At 35.9% G+C, this 27,329-nt stretch overlaps 1 protein-coding gene and 1 long non-coding RNA gene across 2 annotated transcripts; both read left to right on the top strand.

The window, feature by feature from the left end:
• Positions 1-3,275: 3,275 nt before the first annotated feature.
• Positions 3,276-5,980, top strand: LOC113277894. Its single transcript, XR_003325199.1, has 5 exons — positions 3,276-3,455; positions 3,537-3,564; positions 4,630-4,710; positions 5,135-5,274; positions 5,476-5,980. It is a non-coding gene; the product is annotated as an uncharacterized LOC113277894 (long non-coding RNA).
• Positions 5,981-22,175: 16,195 nt separating this feature from the next.
• Positions 22,176-22,874, top strand: LOC113279724. Its single transcript, XM_026528395.1, has one exon. It carries the CDS (start codon positions 22,176-22,178, stop codon positions 22,872-22,874), a length of 699 nt encoding a protein of 232 aa, XP_026384180.1.
• The last annotated feature ends 4,455 nt before the right edge of the window (positions 22,875-27,329 follow it).

The following is a 27,329-nucleotide window of genomic DNA, read 5'->3' on the forward strand; positions in this document are numbered from 1 at the left end:
ATATCAATAAGCAACCTGTTTTCTTCTTCAGTAACTATGGAAGGAATGACATTGTAATGATGTTCTTCAATATTAGGATTAGTGGAAGTATTGATATTCTTGAAATGAGAGGTAAAAAGAGCTGACATATCTTCTTTTTTATTGATCCAAACACCATCTTACTCTTAACGTTTATACTCCATAAATTCGATATCTTTTAATTTTCCTTTTATATTTCGTATTTATAATCCTCCTAATAATTTTAGGTAGTTTTTATTGCTAGCATATTTATTAAAATAAAATAGGTAACTAGCTAAGGGTAGTCAAGTAAAATACCGTGGTATCCTTAATATTTTGACAAAGTCAAAGCAGACAGTATTTTTTAAACGAATGGAGTATTTGTTTATGTAATAAAGTGGGTCTCCTAGTTAAATTTATGTATTGACCATTGTGAGAGATTAAGTTTGCCCGTCCACGTGGACAAGAGAACAATCAAATCAGATATGGACCATTGGTGTTGCTCTAAGGGTTCAAAAAATAAAAATTGCTTACCTTTTTTACAAGACCTCATCCAGTATGATTTTCACATTCCACTCCCCCTCCTTTGCAGAAAAAGCACCACATTTTTAATTATTCCATAAAATCGTTTTTGAATGGAGGTTCAAGGGCACTTCGGTTTTGTAGGTAGGGCTTCTTCCATATCAGGTTTGATACGACTCCACAATACCTATTCTGATTGATGAACGTTACACATCGTTATGTCTTCACTTGTTCAAAAATTTGGACATCGTGGTACTGATGTGATAACTCTAAACGATTTGAAAATACAAACGATATGAATATAATGGTGCGGATGGAATGAATTAGTAGTTGTGAAGAAATGCTCAATAAATTCATATATATATATATATGAATGCTCAATGCTTAATGAATTCATATATATATATATATATATATGAAAGATTATCGTATTAAAATTGTCAAAGTTTCGATCAACGATCGGAAAATACTGAAGTTACTGTTGGTACATCAGACTGACTTATAACGTCCTCCCCGTATATGCGAAGATTTAAACCACGCCTGATATTAGGCGGATGAAAAATGATCTTCTGATGGGGCGGACATTATCATGGGGAGCTCATTTAAATTGCGCCTGATAGTACGTGAAAATTATACGTTCGCCTGGTGGGACAGGTACATACCCTTTCCTTTTGTGGGTGGAGTTTAATTGTTCGCTTCACCATCAAACGACTATTATACATGCGTGTCCACTCCAGACGGTTATTAAACCGACAACTAATATCAGACGCATATTTAATCTCTACTCGACCAAATTTAGTTTAGCTCTTAATTTCAAACCAATTATGCTCCCAAACCATAAAAACCCTACCAAATTTGGTTATGGTCTTGTACATTGCGATTGATATTTTGATCATAATTAGTTTTGCCCCATTTTTTCCTCGTCCATAGTAAAAATGCTCTAAAAGATCTAGTATTAGAGTTAGGGGTGTGCAACGTACGGACGGATACGGATTAGGGGTCACCCGCACCCAATCCGTTAAAGTCGCGGATCTGGAAAATCCAACCGTGTCAGGCCCAATCACCCGCGGATTGAACATCCGCGGATCGGCGAACGATACAGACCGGATACGGATTAGCCGCGAATTTAGCTACAGAAAAACATGTAAAGAAACAAAAATACGAAGTTTAAACTATAAGCTAAAGAAAAAAATGTAAAGAAACAAAAATATGTTATAGGGCCCATGGCCCATGGATGTGCGGTCCATTAGTATACTAGGGTTTAATCCTTTACTCTTGTATAAATAGAATACTTACCTATGTAATGGTGTTCCTTCCCTTCTTTGATTAATGAAAAGTTCTTCTATCTTTTCTCTCTCTATTATTCTTACTCCAAAACGTTATCTCGCACGAGCTCTACCCTGCTAAAAGAATTTTATTCTACTTTCCGTCGGTACATCCGTCCCTTTTTGGTTCTCTCCAATCAAACGTCAAAAGAAGGCTCCGTTAGATTTTGGTACTACTGTTTTATCCTTTTCTGCTTTTAATCAATTGGAAAGGTAAATCTAAACCTACTTATTTATTTCATTTATTTTGACGAGATCTGCAAAAAAAAAAAAAAAAAAAAAAAAAAAAAAAATTCTATAGAGGTATATTGTCTGCTAGAGATTTGGTGTTTAATTATTATATAATAATCTACTATCTTGTTTTGTCATTATATGGGTCTAATACTACTGACAGCTCTTTGATGTCTATGCTTCTGTGTGTGTTCTCAATGTTTTGTTTGTCTTTGCATTTTTAAATCTATCTTGTCCACATGACTATCTTCAGTGGGTGTTATGCTGATTTGAAATCAATTTTTTTTTGTTTGCTAGTAACATGTGATTTGAAATCTGTTGTATGCTATGCTGTTAGATGTTAAATTCTTCATCTTCATATACATGTCCTCAAGTTTTCATTTTTGTTTGTTTAATGATTGGGTATGTCTTGTTCTGCTTCATGTGATCTGCCATGTAACTTTGTCTACTAGAATACAATATATATAATTATTATAATATTTCATTATTGTGTGAAACTACACCAATTTTAATATGATTGATTGAATGATAAGTATATATATGAAGAAATAATATAATATTATAATATTTTGTCTGTTTCTGAATCTGTGCTTTAAATAATAAGATGTCATAGATTTGGTAATAAGATCTATTCTCTGTTTGTTTTCTGCATCTATTCATGTGAAATATAATATAATATTATAAAAAAATTAGTGTTTTGTTTTATTATACTGTATATGTATAGAAATGGTCAAACGTAGTCATTTTCTGTTTTCTTGTTCTCATCCTTTTATGTCTGCTTCTGCATGTTATAATGACTGTAAAATGATTGCCTTGTTATAGGACCTATGGCCCATGGATGTGCGGTCCATTAGATGAATAGGTATTCCCTTTCATGTATATAAGACAACATTATATCATTCTTACAATTCTTACAAAAACAAATGGGTTTTTGCTGATCCGACGGTTCTGGATCAGTGTTTTATTGTGATCGACGGCCGTCATTTGCTCTTATTTTCTCTCAGAGTGAATAGACAAATCGTGGTTCAAAATCAACCCATGTTTAGCTCCCACATCCAACCGCTCAGATCAGCCCATCCATTATTATCCTCTTCGTTTGTTACAAAATCATTATAATTCCAATATATAATATCAGCGCTAAATTAGGGCATTAATCTCCTCACACTCTTTACAGTCTTCCATTTCAAAACCCTCCCCTAACCTTCTCTGCTTACCTCGCTCCTCTAATTTAAGGAAACAAAAACGATTTTTTTTAAAGATCCACTAATAATTTCCTCATACGTTACATGCAGCAGCATCCCTATATAAACCCTAGACAAGGTCATCATCTCACCATGTTTCAGTCGCATCGATTTGGTAGGTCATCAGAGGAATTACACGGTTAGTTTTTTTTAGTGAATTATTTCAATGATAGTTTGATTTTTAATTTAAGTTCCTAATAATTTTATTTGTTGTGTTCAGAAAATCATCAGGGTACTAAACATCTTAGGTGAGTCAATTTTGTTTATGACTGCTTTCGGTTTATTTGTTTTTTGGGTTTCTGGACTTTGATAATTCAATTGTGTTTATGATTGAATTCGATTGACTTTTTTAGGGTTTCTAATTTTGTTGATTCCTGTCTAGAATTCTAAATCTGTGAATGAGTGATTGTCAACAGCCGATTATAGTGTGGTTCATTGTGTTTGATATTTCTTTGGTTTAGTTATGCTCTGCTAATTTTGTGATTGGTGGTTCCTAAATCGTTATCTTTAGATGTGCATCCTATTGTATCTGTTGTGCGCATAGATATGGTTATAACGGTTGTTTTGATTGGCTTTTTTTTTGAGACATTGAAAGCTGATTTATATTAACCTACTCTTTTGGAAAGAAGGGATAGATGTAATGGATAGTAACTTATCATTTTATCCTCCTGCAATTCAGTTATGAGTTCATTATATACCAGAGAAATACCTAGGATAATTGGAGATTTAGGATACAGTTGAAGCTGCTCTCACCAAAGTATTGAATGAGTTTGGTAGGCCATGAAAGGTGAGATTGCAGAAATACCTTGGGTACATAAATAAAGGCCATGATTCAACTACAAAATACTTAAAAATGCGCGTGTAGACATCTCAATTCTCTTTTTAGGGGCTCCAAATTCAGTTCCTTTCAGAATTATCCACGCATTTTGTTCTTCGCGTTCAACATAGAATCCGTTTCTATTTCCTCCATCAGTGTGAAAATAATTTCCTTCTACGTCAGGGCCGTTATTTGTCTGAAATCAATGTGAAAAGAGATCGGTAGAGAAGTCTCACAGGTGTGGACAATTCAGGTTAGGGTGAGTGATGGGACAGAATGTTATTTCTTAGGTTTCTTCTTTTTGTGTGATTCCGATTTTTAATTTCATACAGAATGTTGACAATGATGGGATTTTCATAAGATAGATGTATGAATTGATATTTGCAGTATGATTAGTTAAACTGTTGGATTATTATTTCATTGAATTGATTTGTTACTTATACCGTGTAAGTTCCTCAACCTATTATTGAATAACCACTGAATGACATTGTTGTAGGCAACTCACCCCCTTCTCTACAAATTCCACCAGAGTCTACACCAATATCGAACCCAGCGTCATCATAATGTGATGACAAAGGTTAGTATTTTGGTTGTATTTAATTTGTATGCGATGGTTTGTAAGAAATCATGAATAGATAGGTGAATATGTATATAAGTCATTTGAGAGGAATGAGAGGAATTATGTTGTCTATGTGAGACGATATAATGCTCGAAGCAAATCTTACGTTTGTGTTTTATCTTTGAAACCATTAGTTTAAATTATTGGTTCTGAGTGGTCTTCCAATTGAAGGATTTGATACGGAAATGATATTTTGAAGCATGAAACCAGTTACATGCTGCTATTATGTTTCACATACAACCTCTCTTTCTTTTTTACAGATTTTTTTTATTGTTTCTGTGATAGCGGACAAGTGTTGGTATATATTTAATTTGTGAAATGTGCAAGGAATGTTTTGTTTTTTTCTAGATGACCACAATTCTGATGCTTATATTATTGGCAGGTGTTCGGATGATAGACCATCCCGTGATATTACACTGCCCATGAGGAGAAGGAAAGCACCTATTGACATTTCGAATTTTGATATATAGAAAAACTTTCGCAGATTTCTAGCTCTCTGCAAACTGGAACCCCACTAACCTGGTGAGTTTTGCAGCCCATTTGGTAGCTAAAGGGTAATTTACTCACTGTTCAGAACAAAAAACAACAACAGTGAAACTGGTGTTATCTCACTCTTACTTCAAAGAGGAGCATGAACCTGCATTTCCCAGATTTTGAGTGTATCATTTGTTATCTATGAAAGTGTGAAATGATTGATTAATTTAACACTACCTTATTTTCCAGGATAATGCAGAAGACGTGGTGCTATATGGGTTTTCACGAATCTTACATTCAGCTGTGGATTGACAGTCACCAGACTCCCTGCTTCAAAATTATACCCTCATTTCTTTCGAAGGCTATTCACAGAAGTGGGACAACAAATCGATGCGTGTTATATTATTCAGATTGCTATTTATGACTCATGAGTACACCTATAGCAAAGCTGTGAATTCGATCAGTAAACATTAACGGTTCCTATCTCGATTCTAAGGCCTAATGTTGGTGGCAAGAATATTTGTTTCAAGGTCATGGTACCATTATTTCTGTGCCGCAGTACTGGGGGTAAAATTATAGTCTAATCTGATCATCTGAAATTTTCATCTTTGTAAAGGATGTGCAAACACAAAATATTTAATGCCAGTAATTTCAGTAATTCTAAAACAGTGATTCACAGCTTAGACCGGTGTTTTGATGGTCGGGGAAACCCAATGTAAAATTTTACTCATCACATATGTTAGATGATGAAAATAACGGCTCTTCTTACTTCTGAAACTATGGCTACTAAATTTTGGGTGTTACAATTTTTTTTTGCTATATAGGGATAGGGATAACAAAAAAGACAAAAAGAACGAGATGAACCATCAATCATCCATTATGTTTATCTTAACTCATGAAAAAAAAATGTTGGATGCCGTGAAATTTAAGAAATTCAAATAGTAGTGAGATGAAGATGAACTACTAAAAAGGAGTCTAAATAATGTTCCAAAGTAACATGTAAAAGACAACTAGGAGGGTCAAACCGTGAAAGATTAGAATGAACATTTTATTATACATATGTTTGGCTTCATTGCATTTTTCTTATTAGCCGCAGCAGAGCAGGATCATGAGTTGGGAAAGAACGATTTTTTGGGCACTAGCCCATTTTAGTGGGGGACTTCTTTGTGATTCAATTGTCCATCCTACATTTTAAGGGGTGTCCTAAATGATTTGTGAAGACTAATCTGTCCTTATCCTAATTAAGGTTATAACTAATCCTAATAATCCACTAATCTAACCCACTAAATTAAAACCTAAAAACAAAACTGATTAAAATCAGTTTCTCTTCCCTTTTCTTCTTCATCTTCTTCTTCTTTTCTTCTCCTTTTCTTCGTAGACATCGACGTTAATCGTCGATTCGAAAAAAATTCATCGTCGATTAATCCATCTTTATAAGCAATGCGTACCAAGAAAACACCCAGATTTCCAGGATTGATTCCGGGACTCGTAAATATAGCGAATCTCCCAAAAGAATTGCAAATTGATAAAGAACTTGAAGAAAAGTTGAGTGGTCAAATCAATCATCCAACAGCAAAAAAGAAGTCTGATTCGAGTAAAATGCAAATCCGCGGGTCATATCCTTCATACCCATTCATTTTAATTCGTTTTTTGTTGAAGAAATTGATTAGAAATCATCAAAACCAATTGAAAATGGTAGTTACAGTAAACATTTCGGCTTGGAGAATTTTTAAAACCCTATTTTTTTTGTAACCTAACTTTCAATATGAAGAACAATTCGGCAATGTCGCAATTCTTATGAATTTTTAGGTAACCGAACTGTGTAGTTCGGTAAGCTCGCAAGAAAATTTTGCGTAACCAAACTCCTTCTTTACATGGGAAATTAGAGTTCGGTGTAGTCGATAAATTTATATAGGTGACCGAACTTTGGTATTATATAGTTCGGTTACTTCGCAATTTCTAAGGGGGAACCGAACTTCGGTCTGTCAACACCAAATATGTAGTTCGGTTACTTCGCAACTTACACCAGTTAACCAATCTCCTAGTGTATGTAATTGATTGATGCTTCTTTATCAATATCAAGTTCTTCTCCTTCTCTATATCTTACTTTTCCCTATTATTTCCACTGCAAAACGTTATTATGCACGAGCTCGACCACTAAATTTTTTTTCTTATTCTTTTTGCGCTATTATCAAATCATTGAAGGAAGCGCTACTTTTAGTTGGATCCGTATTTCTGATTTTTTTTCTCAATCAAGCAATACGTTGAGTATACCAAAACTTTTTTTCAATTTTCTTATCAATTAACATGTGATCTTGTCTTCCATGTTCTCATGTTATATGTATGCAAAAAAAAAAAAAAATTCTTCACATGTGTATTGTATCACATGCGTCGATCATGTTCTGGTTGATTGAATGAATTTTTTAATTTATGATTGTGTATATTGTTATACATATATATATATATATTATTCTAATGATCCCTCCATGTACTAATCTATGATCTACCCATATATATATATTATTCTAATGTTTGTTGTGAGATGTTTGTTTGTTGTACATAATCGGTTTATTCATATTCGTTTCTCGAGATTATTATGATTATTATAATATAATATTGTATTGTTTGTTGTTCAATCAACTGTATAACATGTTTAAATCTGTTTGTGTATCTAATAGATATGAGTGATACATGTTTGATGTCATTTTATTTATTCATACTAAAATCATGTTAATGATCTCTATGTGATAAAGTTTGATTTTAATATGCTTGATGTTGTATAAATTTAATATTTTCATATATTGTTATGTCATCAAATGTTATTAAATGTTTTCATATGCCATCATCAAATAGAAAATTTTGGACTGTTTCATTTTTTTGTTTATTCTTTTTGCTTGGTCATCTTCACATGTTTTATTTTATAAGATTTTTTTATTATTATTTATGTCGAAGAGTTGTATGGCATTTTTCAACCAATAATTTATTTTAATTTTTGAAAAGTTTCTGATCATGATTGTTTGTAATACATGCATATTGTGTGTGTGATTGTCGTGATTGATTTGAAAAGTAATAATAAAATAATTAATATTTTTCTAAGTGCTTTGTGAATGTAACGTCTGTTTTAATTATTTGTTTAATTAGTTGTAACGTCTGCTTTTATTATTTGTTTAATTAGTCGCAACGTTTTTAATTAGTTGTAACGTATGCTTTTATTATTTGTTTAATTAGTTGCAACGTCTGTTTTTATTATTTGTTTAATTAGTTGTAACGTTTGCTTTTATTATTTGTTTCATTAATTATAACGTTTGTTTTTATTATTTGTTCATTCATTTTGTTTATATTAAATCAATAAATAAATTGTAACTTATGCACCATTCCATGTTCCGTGTTATTTTTCACATTGTTTTTTATAATGTCTGCATTATTATAATGTTATGACGTTATTGTTGGTAATTGACTAAGTATTGTCAATCATTAACGGGGTTATTATCATTGGTTGGTTATTGACTATCAACTTTGACTATTAACTGAATTATGATTATTGACTGGATTTCTGACTTAACCGATTGACCTTTAGAACCGTCAAGAAATTTAGTCTCTAAAAATCCATTTTGACCATAAAGAAATTTGGTTTGGGGATTATTATACTGGAATTATTTATTTTATTGTCCTTTATTATAGTACTTTACGGTTGGTCCCAACTCGACTCAGAAATAATATTTTGGATCCAAAAGTACTTAAGAACCATTATTATGTTTTTTGATGTGGAAACCATTTCTTTGTGAGAAATGAATATATTCATTCATAAAAGCTTCTGCCAATGACAAAGCACCGTCTAAAAGGTGGAGCTAAATTTACCTTATGTTTCTAAGCACATGCATTCCAATTTTAGTGGAAGCACTTACAAAGAGCGATATGAGTCGGAAATTATTTTTTTCCATTTTTCTACTTCATTCATGGTACTAACAAAATAGTCTATCTTGAAGTATGCCAACAAGAGATTGATAGGCACATTTATGTGTCTTATATAATCTCAATTGTATATATTATTAGTGCTCGAATTTATATTTATTATGGATTTTTATGTCCCTGTAGGTGTTTTTAGAAGAATAAGGATTTGCAGCGAAATTGGCTGAAAATGCGGCGTTTGGACCTCCGTTGATAGAGTGCCGGAAGCGCCCCAGAAGTGTACCGGAAGTACCCCATAATTGCCCCGGAGGAACCCCGAAAAAAGTGCAGAAAATGCCCCAGAGGACACTTGCTATACGGACCCTTGATTTTGGATAAGGGGTAACCTAATTACTAAGGGGTGACCCATTTCCAGGCAGCTGCTAAAGGGACACCAGGACTGGTTAGGGGGTAACCCATCTTCAACATTTGAAACGTAAAATTTGGCGGGAAACTAGTTCTCACGCCTGGAAGATTTTCGATATAATTGTTTGGGTAGTTTTAAGAGATTAAAGGGCTGGAAATGTTTGGGCTTATTCTATGGACTTATAGGAAGCTAACATGGGTGAGTTGAAGGGCCAGAAGTGGCTGGAAAATCCGGGAGAGCTAAACAGGGTATACGTGAATATTCTGGGAGATATTCTCGAGAATTTGTTCACAACAGGGACCGGGAATATCTCTGGTGATTGGTTCGGATATATGGAAGTTATTTGAGAATATATTCACTGCGACGTTGGATTCTATGTTTAGAATATATACAAGGAAATCTCGGTGATTCCTGTGAGAGTAAAGAGAAAATATTCTTGCATTCAACCGAGAGGATTCAGAGTTATGACGGGATATTTTCATCCCTTGTTGGCTATATAAAGAGGTTACGAGACTCATAGAAGGGTTGGAGTTTTGGGGAGAGTTTGGAGTCGAGAGAATCAAAGAACAAAAACATACAGAGAGAAAGTTTCTGCTGGTGCGAGAGAGGAAGAACGGGAAGAACAGACTAGTAGCAGTCGTTATTCAAGCGTCTGCGACACTCATCTGTGGGTCGATTCAACCAGGGAACAGCTTTTCATTTCTGTCGCTCTTGTAACAGCAGTGTGTAACGTTTATATGCGTTGCAAACCCGATTATATTTACATTTTCTCTTGATTGTAAACAACTTTTGAGCATCAATGAATCATTTTGAGAGGTTTTTCATCATGAGTAGCTAAATCCAATCCCAGGGGTGACGGAGGAAGCCGTTCTTTCAAAAGTTATGTGGTAAATTTATTTAAATTTATTTATGCAACTCTTTTATGATTAATTGCACCGAATAAATATGGAGTAAATGATTTTTATTAATCAATTGTGTTTTCTCTTGATGGAGTATGCTTAGTAAATTGCTTTTGATACTTCATGCTCGCGATTAACAATGGATGTTTTCAAAATCTAATTTAGGCAATGATTAGAATCACAATTTCCTTTGATTGGAGTTATATTGTCTAGAATTGCATGATAAGAATTGTTATTGAATCACATAAATTTTGGTGGATGGTGGAATCCTGATCCCCAGTAAAAATTCTCTCCCATATTTTGTTAATATTGTGCATATAATTTTATTTATTTAAATCTAAAAAAAAGTTACCTTCACAAGTTCGAGTTTGAACGATACCCCTTACCACTATTACTACAACCACATGAAAAATATTTAATCATTTTGGCGCCGCCGACGCGGACCTGTGCTTAGGTAGAATTTTTTTTAGGTTTATTATCTTTTTTTTTTTTCCTTTTTACGTTTCTTTTTGTCTTTGATTTGCAGGTTCGAAGTGGAGTACTAAGGACCTTGGAAGGAAAAGCTTAAAGCGAAAGGAGCGAAAGAGAAATTTTTTTTTGTTTTATATATAGAAAAGAGAGAGAAAAAAAAGAGAGATTTTTTATATTTTTTTTAGGTTATTTTTCTTTTTCTTTTGCACTTTACTTTATTTGGACTTTGGACTGGACTCTTGGACTTTATTATTATTTTTTTTAACCCTACGGAAGTGTATTATAATAAAAAAAAATAAAAAATTATTATATAAACTGTGTGCAGGGAAGGACGGTGATTACAATATCACCTCGGCCCCTCGGGTTCGCACACGGCATAGGAGTCGTGGCCCGAGTCGACGACAACGGTTCATCGCCCGTCTGGTACGGGAGGTAAGTCCAATCGAAACACCCTGCAAGCGGGTTACTGTCTGCCTTAAGGTGATAATTGTTTGAGGACGAACCGGACTGTCTTTATTTTCCTAGTAAAGGGCAAGGCCTGGCCTAAACAAGATAAGGGTTCGGATTTCATCACCGCTCCCTTCTTGCCCGCCTTAGGAAACAAAACCTAACGCGAACCCAAGCTTAAAATTGGATAGAACGAGACCGATAGGGTAACGAGCTTGTAGGAAACTCGTTCGAAATATTGGTTGCTCTTTAAGCACACTCCAAGTTCATGATGGTTTCTGTGAGTTGAATGCGTGACTGCGCCGCCTTGTGATGCGGTGAGGCCTTGGGTATCAAAGCTCCACAGCTTCCCTCGCCTCAATTCAACTTACTTTGACTCGGATTGATTCCAGAGGGGTTTGCTCAAATTGCAACGAATTCCCTTTCGAAAGATAGAAGCTGGTCTAGAAACAATCTAAGTGGAGCCATCATGCTTTTTGTTTGCTAGAAATCTTTAGGTTTGCTTTGGTGGAGTCGAGTCGGCCTTGTTTGTGATTGTATAGAATCCCTCTGTAGTTTATATTTCTTCGGTGATGAATCCTTTTGAGGAGACGCCACCTGCGATGACGTTGCGAGAATATATGTCTAGAAATTCTCGTTATCAAGAGACGTCTTCGGAAATGACTCTTGGTGAATATATGTGTGGGCAGCGATATATGGATACTCCAACTTTTATTGAGGAATCACCTCTAACGATCTATGAGAAATATTATAAACATAGACCATGTAGTTTGGAACAAAGATTGAGAATTCTTGAATTTCAAAAATTGTATCATGATGATGAGGATAGTGATGATGAAGAATCTGAAATATGTGGGAATAGTGATCAGGAATTTGTTACCCCAGTTGAGCCTTATAATGATTATATTATTTCTGGTTCAGATCCTAATAATTTTAAAAATTATTCACCTATTCAAAAGGACGAGGATTTGACTAGAGATACCCCCGTTTCAGACGATGTAGTATGTCCTGTTTACGAAACCGATGATGGTTTAGAGGAACCAGTTTATCTTGAGATCGAGTCAAACGATTTAGAAACAATAGTCTTAGATGAACTCGTAGAGATTAGCGAGGATGAACCTGACTTAGAAAAATCAATTGCCGACCTAGAAATTAGGGAGGTTATGACCAGTCTATCTAGAGACGCCGAAAACTCTAAGTTTGGGGGTGAGTATCATTCTCCATGTGCTTTAACTCTTAGTAAGGTCCCTCACTTGGGACTTGACATCAATGCCGCAACCATCTTACAAGATTATCTTCATAATCGTTTTCCAGAACCTAATGATATCCAACAAGAGTCTCAAATGTTAGAAACCCATCCTCTGGTTGATGTGGTTAACCCAGGCAATAATACCAAGATTGATTTTGTTTTCCCACCAAATAGTTTTCTTCCAAATGTGGGAACGTTTATATTCCAAATGTGTCGAATATTAAGTTGTGAGACTAAACCTAAATGCCTTAGGAAATTAGAATCGACACATTTGCTTAAGAATGACCACTACTCTCACTGTGGTCAATTATGTAAGTCAAACCTGATTGACTTAGAGGATCCTCAGTTATTTAGGTTATTATTATTTTGTGATTCTAAGTTCTTATTTGAGTTTTTCCAAACTCTAGGACCTAATAATTTGGATCCAACCTATGAGGAAATGCATCCGAGGAAAATATTTTATTTAGACCCTTTCATAGAACCTGAACCTGAACCACAATTAGATATAAATATCTTAATCAAGAAACTAGATAAGGGCATGTTATTCTTGTTCACTTTCTTGGGTTATTGTAGTTTCCTTTGGTCAGCTCTATTTAGTTTTGAAGACCCACAGTTATTTCGACTGTTACTTTATGGTTCGAGTTGACTAATCCTTTCCTAAGTCTGGCTGAAGACTTTAAACTTAGCACTTCTTGGGAGGTAACCCAATCTCATGCAACCCGGTAATATCCTTCCTTCACTCTTTTGCTTCAAATAGTAACTGTCTCTCCTTGTTCATGCTTTTAATTTCATCTTTAGAACATTGAGGACAATGTTATATTTAAGTTTGGGGGTATGGGAGAAACTTTTTAGTTACAATAAATAAACTCCAGAGCCTAGAAATTTACGCCTATTAAGGATAGCACTAACCAATCTAAGTGGATGGAAACATTTTTGTTTTAGGAGATGAGGAACCAATCTGACTAGATGGAAACATTTATAGAGTCTATTCATAAAAGCACTGAGCTCAGGTGTTAGAAATAACATGATAGTTTCGCCATATCTCGTCGAGTCCTTTTCACTTTCTATTTTTAGTTTTCTTTTGTTTCAAGTGATTTGGTGGGGCACACGATTCAAGTTGTTACAATTTCTAGGGTGAAATAGAGTGACTGAGTTACCCAAAAAAAAAAAGAACTCGGACCAGTTAGACCAATCGGAATAAGTATTAACACTTGGATAGAAATATGCGTGTGTTCTCCCTGTTTCCGTCGCCTAAGCAAGCGTGGAATGCAGGACCCGTGGGAACTATCGTGTAATCTGCTGACAAGAAGCATGCGCTTGGATCCAAAAGATCTATTCATGCCGTTAAGTTAAAAAAAAAAATGGTTATTGTTATGTGTAGTCAACTGCTGGTTCCCTTGTATTTGCCAGTTTGTTGATCTAGATTTAAGTTATTGACCATTGGTTCCCTTGTATATGCCAGTGCGTTAATATTAGTCAGACCGGTATCTCAGTCATTTAGGTTAGGTTCACCTTGGCAGAGGCCTTCAGACAGATATGGGAAACACCGTTCGCTTTTCAACCATCTACATTTTTCTTTCCATCTTCTTAATCTTTTCATGTGATTAGTCTGACTCCGAGTATGATGTCCATCGTGAAACTATCTTAGTAGAGCTCTGTCACTTATATGAATTTTAGTATGCTTGAGTGCAAACTCGTGTACAACAATTGGAATTTCGCATCAGGGTTCTTCCTCTTAGAGTCAATAATTGTATGCCAACAAAGGAGATTCTTTAGTTCCTTCCAAGGTTCTGCGTAGATAGCTAAGGTCTGGAGTATTAAGGTTTTGTGGGTATATCTCTGGTAAGCCCTCCCGAGACTATAACTCGGCCACTAGGGCCATCTAGGGGTTTAAAGGCTTATTGCATACGCTAAATGCAATCGACGATGCCTGCGACAGTGAGTTAGGATTTTATTTTCTATTTGATTTGCTCGAGGACTAGCAAATAATAAGTTTGGGGGTATTTGATAGGCACATTTATGTGTCTTATATAATCTCAATTGTATATATTATTAGTGCTCGAATTTATATTTATTATGGATTTTTATGTCCCTGTAGGTGTTTTTAGAAGAATAAGGATTTGCAGCGAAATTGGCTGAAAATGCGGCGTTTGGACCTCCGTTGATAGAGTGCCGGAAGCGCCCCAGAAGTGTACCGGAAGTACCCCATAATTGCCCCGGAGGAACCCCGAAAAAAGTGCAGAAAATGCCCCAGAGGACACTTGCTATACGGACGCTTGATTTTGGATAAGGGGTAACCTAATTACTAAGGGGTGACCCATTTCCAGGCAGCTGCTAAAGGGACACCAGGACTGGTTAGGGGGTAACCCATCTTCAACATTTGAAACGTAAAATTTGGCGGGAAACTAGTTCTCACGCCTGGAAGATTTTCGATATAATTGTTTGGGTAGTTTTAAAGAGATTAAAGGGCTGGAAATGTTTGGGCTTATTCTATGGACTTATAGGAAGCTAACAGGGGTGAGTTGAAGGGCCAGAAGTGGCTGGAAAATCCGGGAGAGCTAAACAGGGTATACGTGAATATTCTGGGAGATATTCTCGAGAATTTGTTCACAACAGGGACCGGGAATATCTCTGGTGATTGGTTCGGATATATGGAAGTTATTTGAGAATATATTCACTGCGACGTTGGATTCTATGTTTAGAATATATACAAGGAAATCTCGGTGATTCCTGTGAGAGTAAAGAGAAAATATTCTTGCATTCAACCGAGAGGATTCAGAGTTATGACGGGATATTTTCATCCCTTGTTGGCTATATAAAGAGGTTACGAGACTCATAGAAGGGTTGGACAGTTTTGGGGGAGAGTTTGGAGTCGAGAGAATCAAAGAACAAAAACATACAGAGAGAAAGTTTCTGCTGGTGCGAGAGAGGAAGAACGGGAAGAACAGACTTGCAGTAGCAGTCGTTATTCGCAAGCGTCTGCGACACTCATCTGTGGGTCGCATTCAACCAGGGAACAGCTTTTCATTTCTGTCGCTCTTGTAACAGCAGTGTGTAACGTTTATATGCGTTGCAAACCCGATTATATTTACATTTTCTCTTGATTGTAAACAACTTTTGAGCATCAATGAATCATTTTGAGAGGTTTTTCATCATGAGTAGCTAAATCCAATCCCAGGGGTGACGGAGGAAGCCGTTCTTTCAAAAGTTATGTGGTAAATTTTATTTAAATTTATTTATGCAACTCTTTTATGATTAATTGCACCGAATAAATATGGAGTAAATGATTTTTATTAATCAATTGTGTTTTCTCTTGATGGAGTATGCTTAGTAAATTGCTTTTGATACTTCATGCTCGCGATTAACAATGGATGTTTTCAAAATCTAATTTAGGCAATGATTAGAATCACAATTTCCTTTGATTGGAGTTATATTGTCTAGAATTGCATGATAAGAATTGTTATTGAATCACATAAATTTTGGTGGATGGTGGAATCCTGATCCCCAGTAAAAATTCTCTCCCATATTTTGTTAATATTGTGCATATAATTTTATTTATTTAAATCTAAAAAAAAGTTACCTTCACAAGTTCGAGTTTGAACGATACCCCTTACCACTATTACTACAACCACATGAAAAATATTTAATCAGAGATTCACTATCTTCAGTAATATATTCAACCTAAGTAAGTGGTTGACATGCAAAGTGAGATTCTTTTGTCCTGTTGAGATAAAGAAATTTCTCAAAGTAAGCTAATCGTAGCAACATTGAAAATGAAAAACTCAAAAGTAATGAGGGTTAGGCATACCGACTCATGTGAAGCATGTGAAAATAAACATATACATATACGAGAGAAATATGTATTATTGTCCCAGGTAGTAATAACATCAAAGTACAGGTATCAACCGGATATGGGATCAAGATAAGATGTCATTCCAGCTCACATCAAAAGGAAAGAGTTGGGAATTAATATTTCTACTGGTATTGGTACAAGCAATGCAATGCGGGTACCATAATAACAACCGATTTCCAGAGGGAGGTCATACTTTAAACATCAAATTTATTGGCAAGAAGAACTATGCTTAGCCAATTGACTATCTTATTCAGTTGAACTTTATACATTGTCTGCACTTATGCAATTAAAAGTACATCATTTCCAAGAGACATAAATTTTCTAATGAACTTGAGATATATTTGGATGAAAAATATATCATCCCCTCTGAAACGTAACATATATTCACTCTAAAGTACTTGAGTTAAATCCCACTTTTGTTACGAATAAGGCCCCACCACTTATTAAATCTCTCAAGATTCAACGTCTAACTGATAGTGGTTTTCTCCCACTAATTTAAGGAATATACACTAGTTTTTTTGACCTAATTCTTTGTAATGTGACTACGATATTGGATCATCGAGCGAAGCAATGCTCAAAATTTTTTTCCAAGATGGAACAAAGATTAAAAGTCACAAAAGATCTATATGTACCGAGAGCCAATCACCTTGTTAAATTCCAAAGATAACCATGCAAGTGGATATCATATGGAAACTCACAATGATGAGAATGTAATTGATTGCATCTTTTATAGTCTCTAATATATTTGGAAGGAAATATATCTTAGAGAACCTAATGAGTCAATCTAGTGAAATGTAAATCACTATAGTATTTGGATTATTGAATCCATATTGACTCCGACGATGAAGTGTTGGGAATTGATTCATACAGGCTTTGGCATAACCATAAAGGCACTTTGGTTGTGACAATGATGTTTCACTTTGAAAAAAATCATACGTACATCATTGTGTTTGAGTGGATGAGACAATGGGAAAAAGATTGACAAAATGCAAAGTGACGCCATATCTCTCAATAAGTGTTTTCTAAAGTACTAGATGTACCACCCCCTTCCCATTATGTTTTTAGGTAAGAAAGCATATCACTCATTTTTACAAAGTCTTCAGTAAAACAGGATCGAGACCATCCTAAGATGCAAATGATAAAATTTACATATTACAAAGAAAATAAGGTGAAATTCAGAAAAATATTCATGCAGAATGCGGACCATTAAAGTGACTTATGGCTCTGGTGAATGTTTTGACATTTTGGACTAATTATAGTTCCCAAGAAATTTGCGTTCGGAAAACTACTAGCACATATTTTACATGTAAGGACTCACCACCCCTTGTAAATGCTAGTGAGTGTACATCGAAAGGACTTGATGGTTATTGCATGTTTAATAGGATCAATGCAGAGTATCCTATACCCCAAGGTCTCGTAAAGGCTATCTTCAAAGGTTACAGATGGTGTCTAAGGCATGGTTATGCGTACAAAGCTATCTTTAACTGCTTGGGGAATATGCAATATAGACGCATCTTTGCTTAATTCATTTTAGAACCCAATATTAGTCAACCTTTTATGTGTACCAGTTGGTAATTAGATTAAGCCTGACATTCTTGTTCTTGCACATTTTTAGTTGCACTATATATGTGCCATTACGACTCCACATCGTACTACGATGGGTCTTCAAAACTGTTAAATAGTTATGTTGGAAATGAGTTCCCAACAATTATCCGCATTTTAAAACCTTTGGCAGGAGATCTCTTACCGCTAGATTTGCGGGTTGTCATTTTAATGAGACAGTCTTCCCGTCGTTAGGGGGAGATAAGAAAAAGTATTTTCTAAGGGAACGACGGGAATTTTCGTGGTGTGCTCCCATTGTGTCTCATGTTGATTCTTGTACTCCACAAATGTAAATGTGAAGTGACAAAGAATAATCGATTTTCAGAATGTACATTGATATTGCTAAAGTGATGAGATCACACATACCAGCTGTAAACCTACATGCAAGGTTACAAATACTCAATAAGAGATATACACCATAGACTAAGGTGTTGCAACTACACTCAGTGGAAGTGCGGTTGAGGCCGTGACTCCATAAAGGAAGTTGGAGAGACCACTTGGTTCGATCAATCCTCACCTAGAAAGAACTTAGGTGAGTAAGGCACAACTTGTTTATATCATCAGAACTCATAAGATTGTCTCTGAATATGTCCATGAATCAAACTGGATGACGCTCCGAAGTTTAATGATTCCAGAAAACAATGACATCCCTAGTGGAATATGAGAATGCGCATGAGTTAAAGGAAAGATCATGCGAGCATTTAGATGATTAATTTCATATACACTTGCTTGAGGAAATAGAGCAAGATGAGATCGAACCAATCTCCTTGTTACTTAATATCAATGAAGAGCATATTTGGCCTATACAATCCAGGTAGAACTTGGTTCTTTGACAAATATACAGGTATTTGGTGTGGTAGTGCTAACCAACCAAGTGTAAATCCTATTGGATATACATGATTTATTTGTCACAAAGCATAATGAGAAGAAAGAAGTATCAAAGTATAAATACTGGTCTTGTGGCGAGAGGTTTCTCACAAAGCCCTGGAATTGTTCTCTTGTAATGAACTTTATAGTGTTACGCTACTTAGTTAGCTTGGTAATTTCAAAAGGACTTGAAATGCAGCATATGTATGTGGTTGTTACGTATCTCTGAAAGAATCAAGAGATAGAATATATTTACAAAAGTACTTGATAGCCTTTTGTTACCCAAATTAAGTGACTCTAAACCACAGAGTGTGTTTACAGTTAGATATAACGCTCACTTATAGATTGAAGCAATCAGGCGGATGTGGTATACCCGTTTAAGTGACTATTTGATTTGGTGGGGATAGACAAGTAAGTTATTTTCCCTTGCGTATTCACAAGAAAGTTCCTGATTTGGAATTGTAGCTATCTATGGCGATGGTACAGACATAATGGGTACTCTTGATGTAATAAGAGGCCTTAAAAGCTATTTGACATCCGAATTTGAGATGAAAAATCTAGGGAAAGCTCGATCAAATACTGAGCTTGTGGTATATTATTCCACCAGTTTGCATATGTCTAAATTTGTCATGCAATTTAACAAAGACATGCATTCTGATAGCACTCCCATGGTTACTCGAGGTTCAAATGTGAGTAAGTGACCATTTCGTCTAAAGAAAGATGACGAAGATATGTGGGAGATGAAATTCCCATATCTAAGTACAATAGACGCATTTTTGTACTTAGTATAATAATTTACTCGATTAAATCTTACATCCCCAGTGAACTTATAAGCTAGATATAGCTTAGCGCCAACGCAACGTCATTGGAATGGTACAGTGAATGTAACCATTTACTTAAAAGTAACCATTGACATGAGTTTGTTTTATCCCTGCAAAGACATAAAGGGAATGCTAAAGGAACTGCAATCCAAAGGTTGTTGATTATGAAGGAACAATAATATCTCTTCTCCAACGAAAGTAATCAGGGGGGGATATGGTAGACTATTTTCTAAGTCATTACCGATATTCAGTTTCGAAAAATACATGACTAAACAAACTGTTTGGAACAACTCTGAAAGTAATCAGGAGGAGATGTCGACATCAGGGGGGAGGATCCAAGGATATGATGTCGACATATTTTACTTCGAAATTGAATATGTGTTGTACTCTTTTTCCCTTCGATCGAGAATAGTTTTTCCCAAATGGTTTTGTCACTCGACAGGTTTTTAGCGAGATAACACTAAAAACATCAAGTATGTTGAACGTTGAAGACATAAAGATCGTGTTGATATTACTGATAATATCTGAATCAAAGAAATGAAAGGTGATAGATGTTAAGCAACGTAACTTCCAGAATCAACAACAGGGTCTTATAAACATTCAAGTCACCAAAGTAAAGTGTGATAAACTCCTGTTGACTGCATTAGACTAATGAAAATTGTCTGACATCAGGGGGAGCATCTAATGGTGTGTTGAACTATTTTCCTTCACCGAGGTTGCTTTTTTCCACAGGGTTTTAATACTTGGCAAGGTTTTTAATGATACAACAACGAACACCGGGAAGTAATTTGCTAACTAAGGTTATTTTCTTTTCCACAAGGATTTTCTGCCTTATGAGTTGTGAAGCAACTAATCAACTTCAACGGAGTAAAGTGATCATCTGTAACGGATCACCTTCACTTACATCTGTCACATTGTACTCTTTTCCCCTCATCAAGGTTTTGTCCCACTGAGTTTTCCCTTTTCAAGGTTTTAATGAGGCAACGTATACGCATCCAACTATGTTCTAAGTTTTCTTAATATTGTACTCTTTATTTAGTTCAGTTTTTGTCCCTCTGAATTCTCCTAAAGAAGTTTTAGCGAGGAAATTAACTTAGACATGTCGGTCTTTGAAGATCGTATTGCATGTGATGAACTACATGTAAAGTACGAGACAACATGTGAAGTACTACATGTGAATAGTTGTAACAAGGTTTTGTCCCATTGGATTTTTCCTTTGTCAAGGTTTTAATGAGGCAAATGATTTCGGCACAAGTCATCAAGGAGAGAACAACATTTGAAAGAACTACATTTAAAGCATTATATGTGAAGCACTATGTATAAAGCTTTGTTATTGAACCGCACAAGGGGGAGTGTTATAGGGCCTATGGCCCATGGATGTGCGGTCCATTAGATGAATAGTTCTTCCCTTTCATGTACATAAGAGAACATTATATGTATGTAATTGATTGATGCCTCTTTATCAATATCAAGTTTTTCTCCTTCTCTATATCTTACTTTTCCCTATTATTTCCACTGCAAAATTGCCTAGTTTTATAATATCTATTTTTTTTAACATGAATGAGTATACAGTGAATGTATGTGACGATGGTTGTCTTTGACGGATTTTGAAAAATAATATTAAAATAATAGATTTTGGTGCTATATATGTATATAAAATTATAAATTGGATATAAAATTATAAATTGGTGCTTGTCTTTACTGTGATTCAATTAATGTAGCTGTATCATGCAACCGTTACTATTTTTTGTCTGCAACTTTTTGTATTTAATAATATAATTAATGTCCTTTAATTTTAGAAAGTAGTCATAAAATAATAAATTTGTCTTTAAAGCTATGTGTAACGTATGCATATGTTATTTGTATCATTATTTAATTTGTCTTTATTAGTCACGAATGGATTTGGTGTATGAATATATTACTATCGTTTATTTATTTATTTTTTATTTTTGTGTGTGTGCTATGTGTATAAATGATGTAATTATTATCCCTTTATAATTTCTTTGTGAAATTTGATAACTCTGTTGACATCATAATGGGTAACGTTGACGATAGTCAGTCGTTTTTTGACTGGATCAATAATAAAAACCATAAAGAGACTTGGTTTTCCCGATCCATAAAGAAACTTGGCTTTTGGGAATATAGTATCGGAATCAGTCATACTAATGTCCTTTAACCTTGCCTTACGTAGATGAGCAAGACGGAATATATCCGACAAGAATTCGCACAGTTGGGCATAGATGGACTTGAATATCACCGTTGGATGGCCGATGTGAAGATCGCATTTGTGGCAAAAGAATGCACCCACACCATCATACCCTCTACTGACAAAGATGTTGTCCCAGCAACTGAAAAAAAAGGCTGAAGCCCTCAGATATTTGAAGGCACACATTGACCCTAACCTCCTTTGGGGATACCAACACATATGTGTCCTAAAGATCTGTGGGATGCACTAGCAAGCCATTTTGGGAGCATTGAGGATTGTCTTCTCACACAGTTGAATGAACAGTGGAATGACATCCGGTTTCTTGATTATGTGAAGGTAGATGATTTCCAAATATATATGCTTAAGATACAAGCACAACTCAATTTCTATGGGATAAATCTCACAGATAAAGATTTGATTCAAAAGACATTGTCTACTTTCCCTTTGTCATCTGTTATTTTGGCTAACCAATACCGCATAGAGGTTGATAATAAAAGAATAACAACTTTTAGCAAGTTGATCAACTTATTGCGGGTGGCCGAAAAGCACAATGAAGTTCTAGGAAACAACAATGCTAGAGCCCCCGGGAAGAAGAAAATTCCCGAGGCTAACTATGGCAAGGATAACAAAGGAAAACACCCCAAAGAAAAGAGGGTTAAAAATGTTGATTCATACTCTCATGCTCCATACTCACGTGGGAATAACAACCCACGTGGAAGAGGACAAAAGGGTCATCGTGAAAAGGGTCATTGGAGTGGAGGCCATTCAAATACCTGGTCTAGAGATTTTACTTCTGGACCTAGTGGTAGGGGCAACACTGTTGAAAAAACACATAAGAACCTCACACCTAAGAAGGTAGAAAATGGCAGTGCACCTTGTTACAGGTGTGGAATCTCCGGACATTGGTACCAGCAATGAAAGGCTAGTGCCAAGGTAGCAACCAACTACAAAAAGTATCGGGAATCTATAGATCAAGAAGCTCACTGTGTGGAAGAACATGATCATGCCCCATATGTCAACTTAACTATTTCAGACTTCCAGGGAAAAAAGAACCATGCCCTTATGGAAACACCTGACTTTGATTGGTTGTTATTTTTAATTATCCTTTGATCCTAAAAACTTGTTTATTTTCTTGCTTTGTGGTTTAGCAGATTTTGGTTTAAATATTTGTTTTGATGACTTAAACTATGTTAGGTAGTCTTAAAAGTATCGTTTTTTTTTGTTGGATCAGTGGTTTTTAATTTTCATGGGTACTTAATTATTATTCTTTGGATTTAATTTTTACTGTGATAATCTATTGCTTGATTGAGTTATGTGACCGAATTCTCTGAAGTACCATTTACTTGTAGGAATGTCATCCTCAGAAGAGATTGAGTGCCTAGCTGATAGTGGCACCATACACACTATTTTAAGAAATAGGCAATTATTTGTTGACTTAATTCCTTATAAATCCTCTGTGACTACGATGATTGGATCATCACAAGTGATCATTGGGCGAGGTAATGCTCAATTTTTGTTGCCAAATGGCACGATGATTAAAGTCACAGAAGCTCTATATGCACCAAGAGCTAACCGTACCTTGTTGAGCTTCAAAGATATCCGTGCAAATGGTTATCACTTGGAAACTCACTGTGAAAATGGAATTGAATATATACATATTATCTCTAATACATGTGGAAGAAAACGCATTTTAGAGAAATTAATGAGTCACTCTGTGGTTTGTACACTACTACTATTCGGATTATCGAATCACATGTTGTTACCAATGATGAACTGTTGAACAATGACTTATACAAGCTTTGGCACTACCTCTTGGGGCATCCAGGTCGTGATATGATGATCCGTGTTTTAAAGAACTCACACAAACATCTTTTCTTTCGAGTGAAATGTAAAATGAGACAAAATACAGTTACAATGCAAAGTAACAACGTCTGCCAGCCACTGTCATCTAAAGAAAGTGATGTGCAACCTCTCTCTCATTCTACTTCTTGGACTTTGTCAAAAGCGCACCACTCATTTTGCAAAGCTTTTTCATTAGCAAAGACAGGATCGAGACCATCCTATGCTAAAGATACGAAACAATACATTCCATTTTTACAAAGAATACAAGGTGATATTTGTGGACCTATACATCCAGAGTGCGGAACATTCATGTATTTTATGGTTTTGGTAGATGCTTCGACACGTTGGTCACATGTTGCATTACTGTCCACAAAAAATGCTGCCTTTGCAAAGCTCCTAGCACAAATTATCCGTTTGAGGGCTCACCACCCCGATTATCCAATTAAGTCTATTAGACTTGATAATGCTGGAGAATTTACATCTAAAGGATTTGATGATTTATGTATGTCTATCGGAATTGACATAGAGCATCATGTACCCCACGTACACACGCAAAATGGTCTCGCAGAAGCTACCATCAAAAGGTTACAGATGATAGCTAGGGAATTAGTTATGCGCTCCAACCTTCCTATTACTGCCTGGGGGTACGCCATATTGCATGCATCATTACTTATTCACTTTAGACCCACTATTAGCCAACCATTTTCTGCGTACCAGTTGGTAACTGGATATGAGCCTGATATTTCACATTTACGCATTTTTGGTTGTGCTGTATACGTGCCTATTACGCCCCCACAACGTACTAAGATGGGTCCCCAAAGACGATTAAGTATTTATGTTGGATATGAATCCCCAACAATTATCCGCTATTTGGAACCTTTGACAGGCGATCTCTTTACCCCTAGGTTTGTGGATTGTCACTTTGATGAGACAACCTTCCCGTCGTTAGAGGGAGTTATGGAAAAGAATTTCCTAAGGGAATGACAGGAATTGTCGTGGTGTGTCCCCACTCTATCTCATCTTGATCCCCGCACCTCACAATGTGAAAGTGAAGTGAAAAGAATTATTAATCTTCAGAATGTGGCAAACTCAATGCCTGATGCATTCACTGATATTGCTAAAGTGACGAGATCATACATACCGGCTGCAAACGTGCCTGCAAGGTTAGAAATCTCTAATACGGGAAAAGACGCCCTATATAGAGGTGTCAAACCTACACTTGGTGGAAGTGTAGCTGAGGTCGTGTCCCCCCAAAGGAAAAGGGGAAGACCACCTGGTTCGATGGATACTCACCCAAGGAAGAAAAGAGTGAGTAAGGCACAACCTGATCCATTTATCATCAATACAGATAATCCATCTCATGAAATTGTCTCTGATTATAGTTATGTCCATGAATCAATACTCGAGGACGCTCCAATGTTTGAAATGATTCCAGAGAACAAAGAAATATCTATGGATTATGAGAGCGCATACGTGTTGATGGAAAGATCCTCCACACAGATTGATGATGCATTTGCATACATTGTTGCTCAAGAGATCATTGAGCACGATGGCATCGAACCACGCTCTACTGCAAAATGTCAAAAAATAACAGATTGGCCTAAATGGGAAGTTGCAATCCAGGAAGAATTAAATTCACTGGCAAAGAGACAAGTATTTGGTGCGGTAATGCTAACCCCACTAGGTGTAAAGCCCGTAGGACATAAATGGGTATTTGTCAGAAAGCGTAATGAGAAGAATGAAGTCTTGAGGTATAAGGCTCGCCTTGTGGCGCAAGGTTTCTCACAACGCCATAGAATTGATTACGATGAAACATACTCTCCCGTAATGGACGTCATAACATTCCGCTACTTAGTTAGCTTGGTAGTTTCAGAAGGACTTGAAATGCAGCTTATGGATGTGGTTACGACATATCTCTATGGGGATCTAGATTCAGAGATATACATGAAAGTGCCTGATGGCCTTCCATTTCCCGAATCAAGTAACTTTAAACCACGGAGTGCGTTTTCGATTAAGTTGAAACGCTCACTTTACGGATTAAAGCAATCCGGGCGGATGTGGTATACCCGTCTAAGTGATTATTTTATTGGGAAGGGATATACAAATAATGAGTTATGCCCTTGCATATTTATAAAGAAAACGAGTTCCGGATTTGCAATTGTAGCTGTTTATGTTGATGATATGAACATAATAGGTACTCTTGATGAAATAAGAGAAACCGCAAGATACTTGAAATATGAATTTGAGATGAAATATCTTGGAAAAACTCGGTTTTGTCTAGGACTTGAGATGGAACACCGAGCATGTGGAATACTAATTCACCAGTCTGCATATGTCCATAAGATACTCAGGCAATTCAATATGGACAAGGTGCATCCTTCTAGCACTCCCATGATTGGTCGAAGTTTAGATGTACAAAAGGATCCATTTCGTCCAAAGGAAGATGGCGAAGAGGTATTGGGAGCTGAACTTCCTTACCTAAGTGCAATAGGCGCATTATTGTACTTAGCGCAATGTACTGGACCTGATATATCATTCTCAGTGAACTTGTTATCTAGATATAGCTCAACGCCGATGCAGCGTCATTGGAATGGTATAAAGAATGTATTCAGATACCTTAAAGGAACCATTGACATGGGTCTATTTTATCCCTATGAGGACGAAAGGAGGATGGCTAAGGAAACCCCCTACACTGAAACCCCAAATAAAGTTTTGGTTGGTTTTGCTGATGCTGGGTACCTTTCTGACCCACATAAAGCTCGATCCCAAACTGGTTATTTATTCAGCATAGGGAACACAGCGATATCCTGGAGATCGACCAAGCAAACTCTTGTAGCTACCTCCACGAACCACTCAGAGATCATTGCCCTACATGAAGCGGTTCGTCAGTGTATATGGTTAAGGTCTACCATTACACATATTCGAGGGACTAGTGGTTTTAATTCTACCACTGAAGAGCCAACATGCATTTATGAAGATAATGCAGCTTGTATCGAACAGATGAAGCAAGGATATATCAAGGGTGATAATACGAAACATATTTCACCAAAGTTTTTTTATAATCAGCAACAACAATGTCTCTTAAATATTCAAGTCAACAAAGTACCGTCTGATGAGAATATGGCAGACTTAGTTACTAAGTCACTTCCTAAGTCCTTATTTGAAAAGCACGTAAAGAGTATCGGACTAAGGAAATTGTCTGAACTCCCTTGATTGCAATCAGGGGGAGATGGCGACATCAGAGGAGGGTACTTAATGATATGATGTCGACATCAGGGGGAGTGTTTGTTGAACTCTTTTTTCCTTTACCGAGTTTATTTTGTCCCAATGGGTTTTGTTACTCGGTAAGGTTTTTAATGAGACAACTACAACACCATGGTTATGACTCCCCGATTGAGATTATCTTTTTCCCACGGGTTTTTTTTATATTTTAGGTTTTTCTGAAGAGAGGTGGCCAGCTTTATCAACACGTTGTACTATTTTCCCTTCGTCAAAGTTTTGTCACACTGGGTTTTCTTTGTCAAGGTTTTA

The sequence above is a fragment of the Papaver somniferum genome, chromosome 5 (assembly GCF_003573695.1).
Source record: "Papaver somniferum cultivar HN1 chromosome 5, ASM357369v1, whole genome shotgun sequence".
Lineage (NCBI taxonomy): Eukaryota > Viridiplantae > Streptophyta > Magnoliopsida > Ranunculales > Papaveraceae > Papaver > Papaver somniferum.

Coding starts and splice junctions, on each gene's coding strand:
- LOC113279724 (XM_026528395.1), top strand. CDS start 22,176: ATGTGTCCTAAAGATCTGTGGGATGCACTAGCAAGCCATTTTGGGAGC.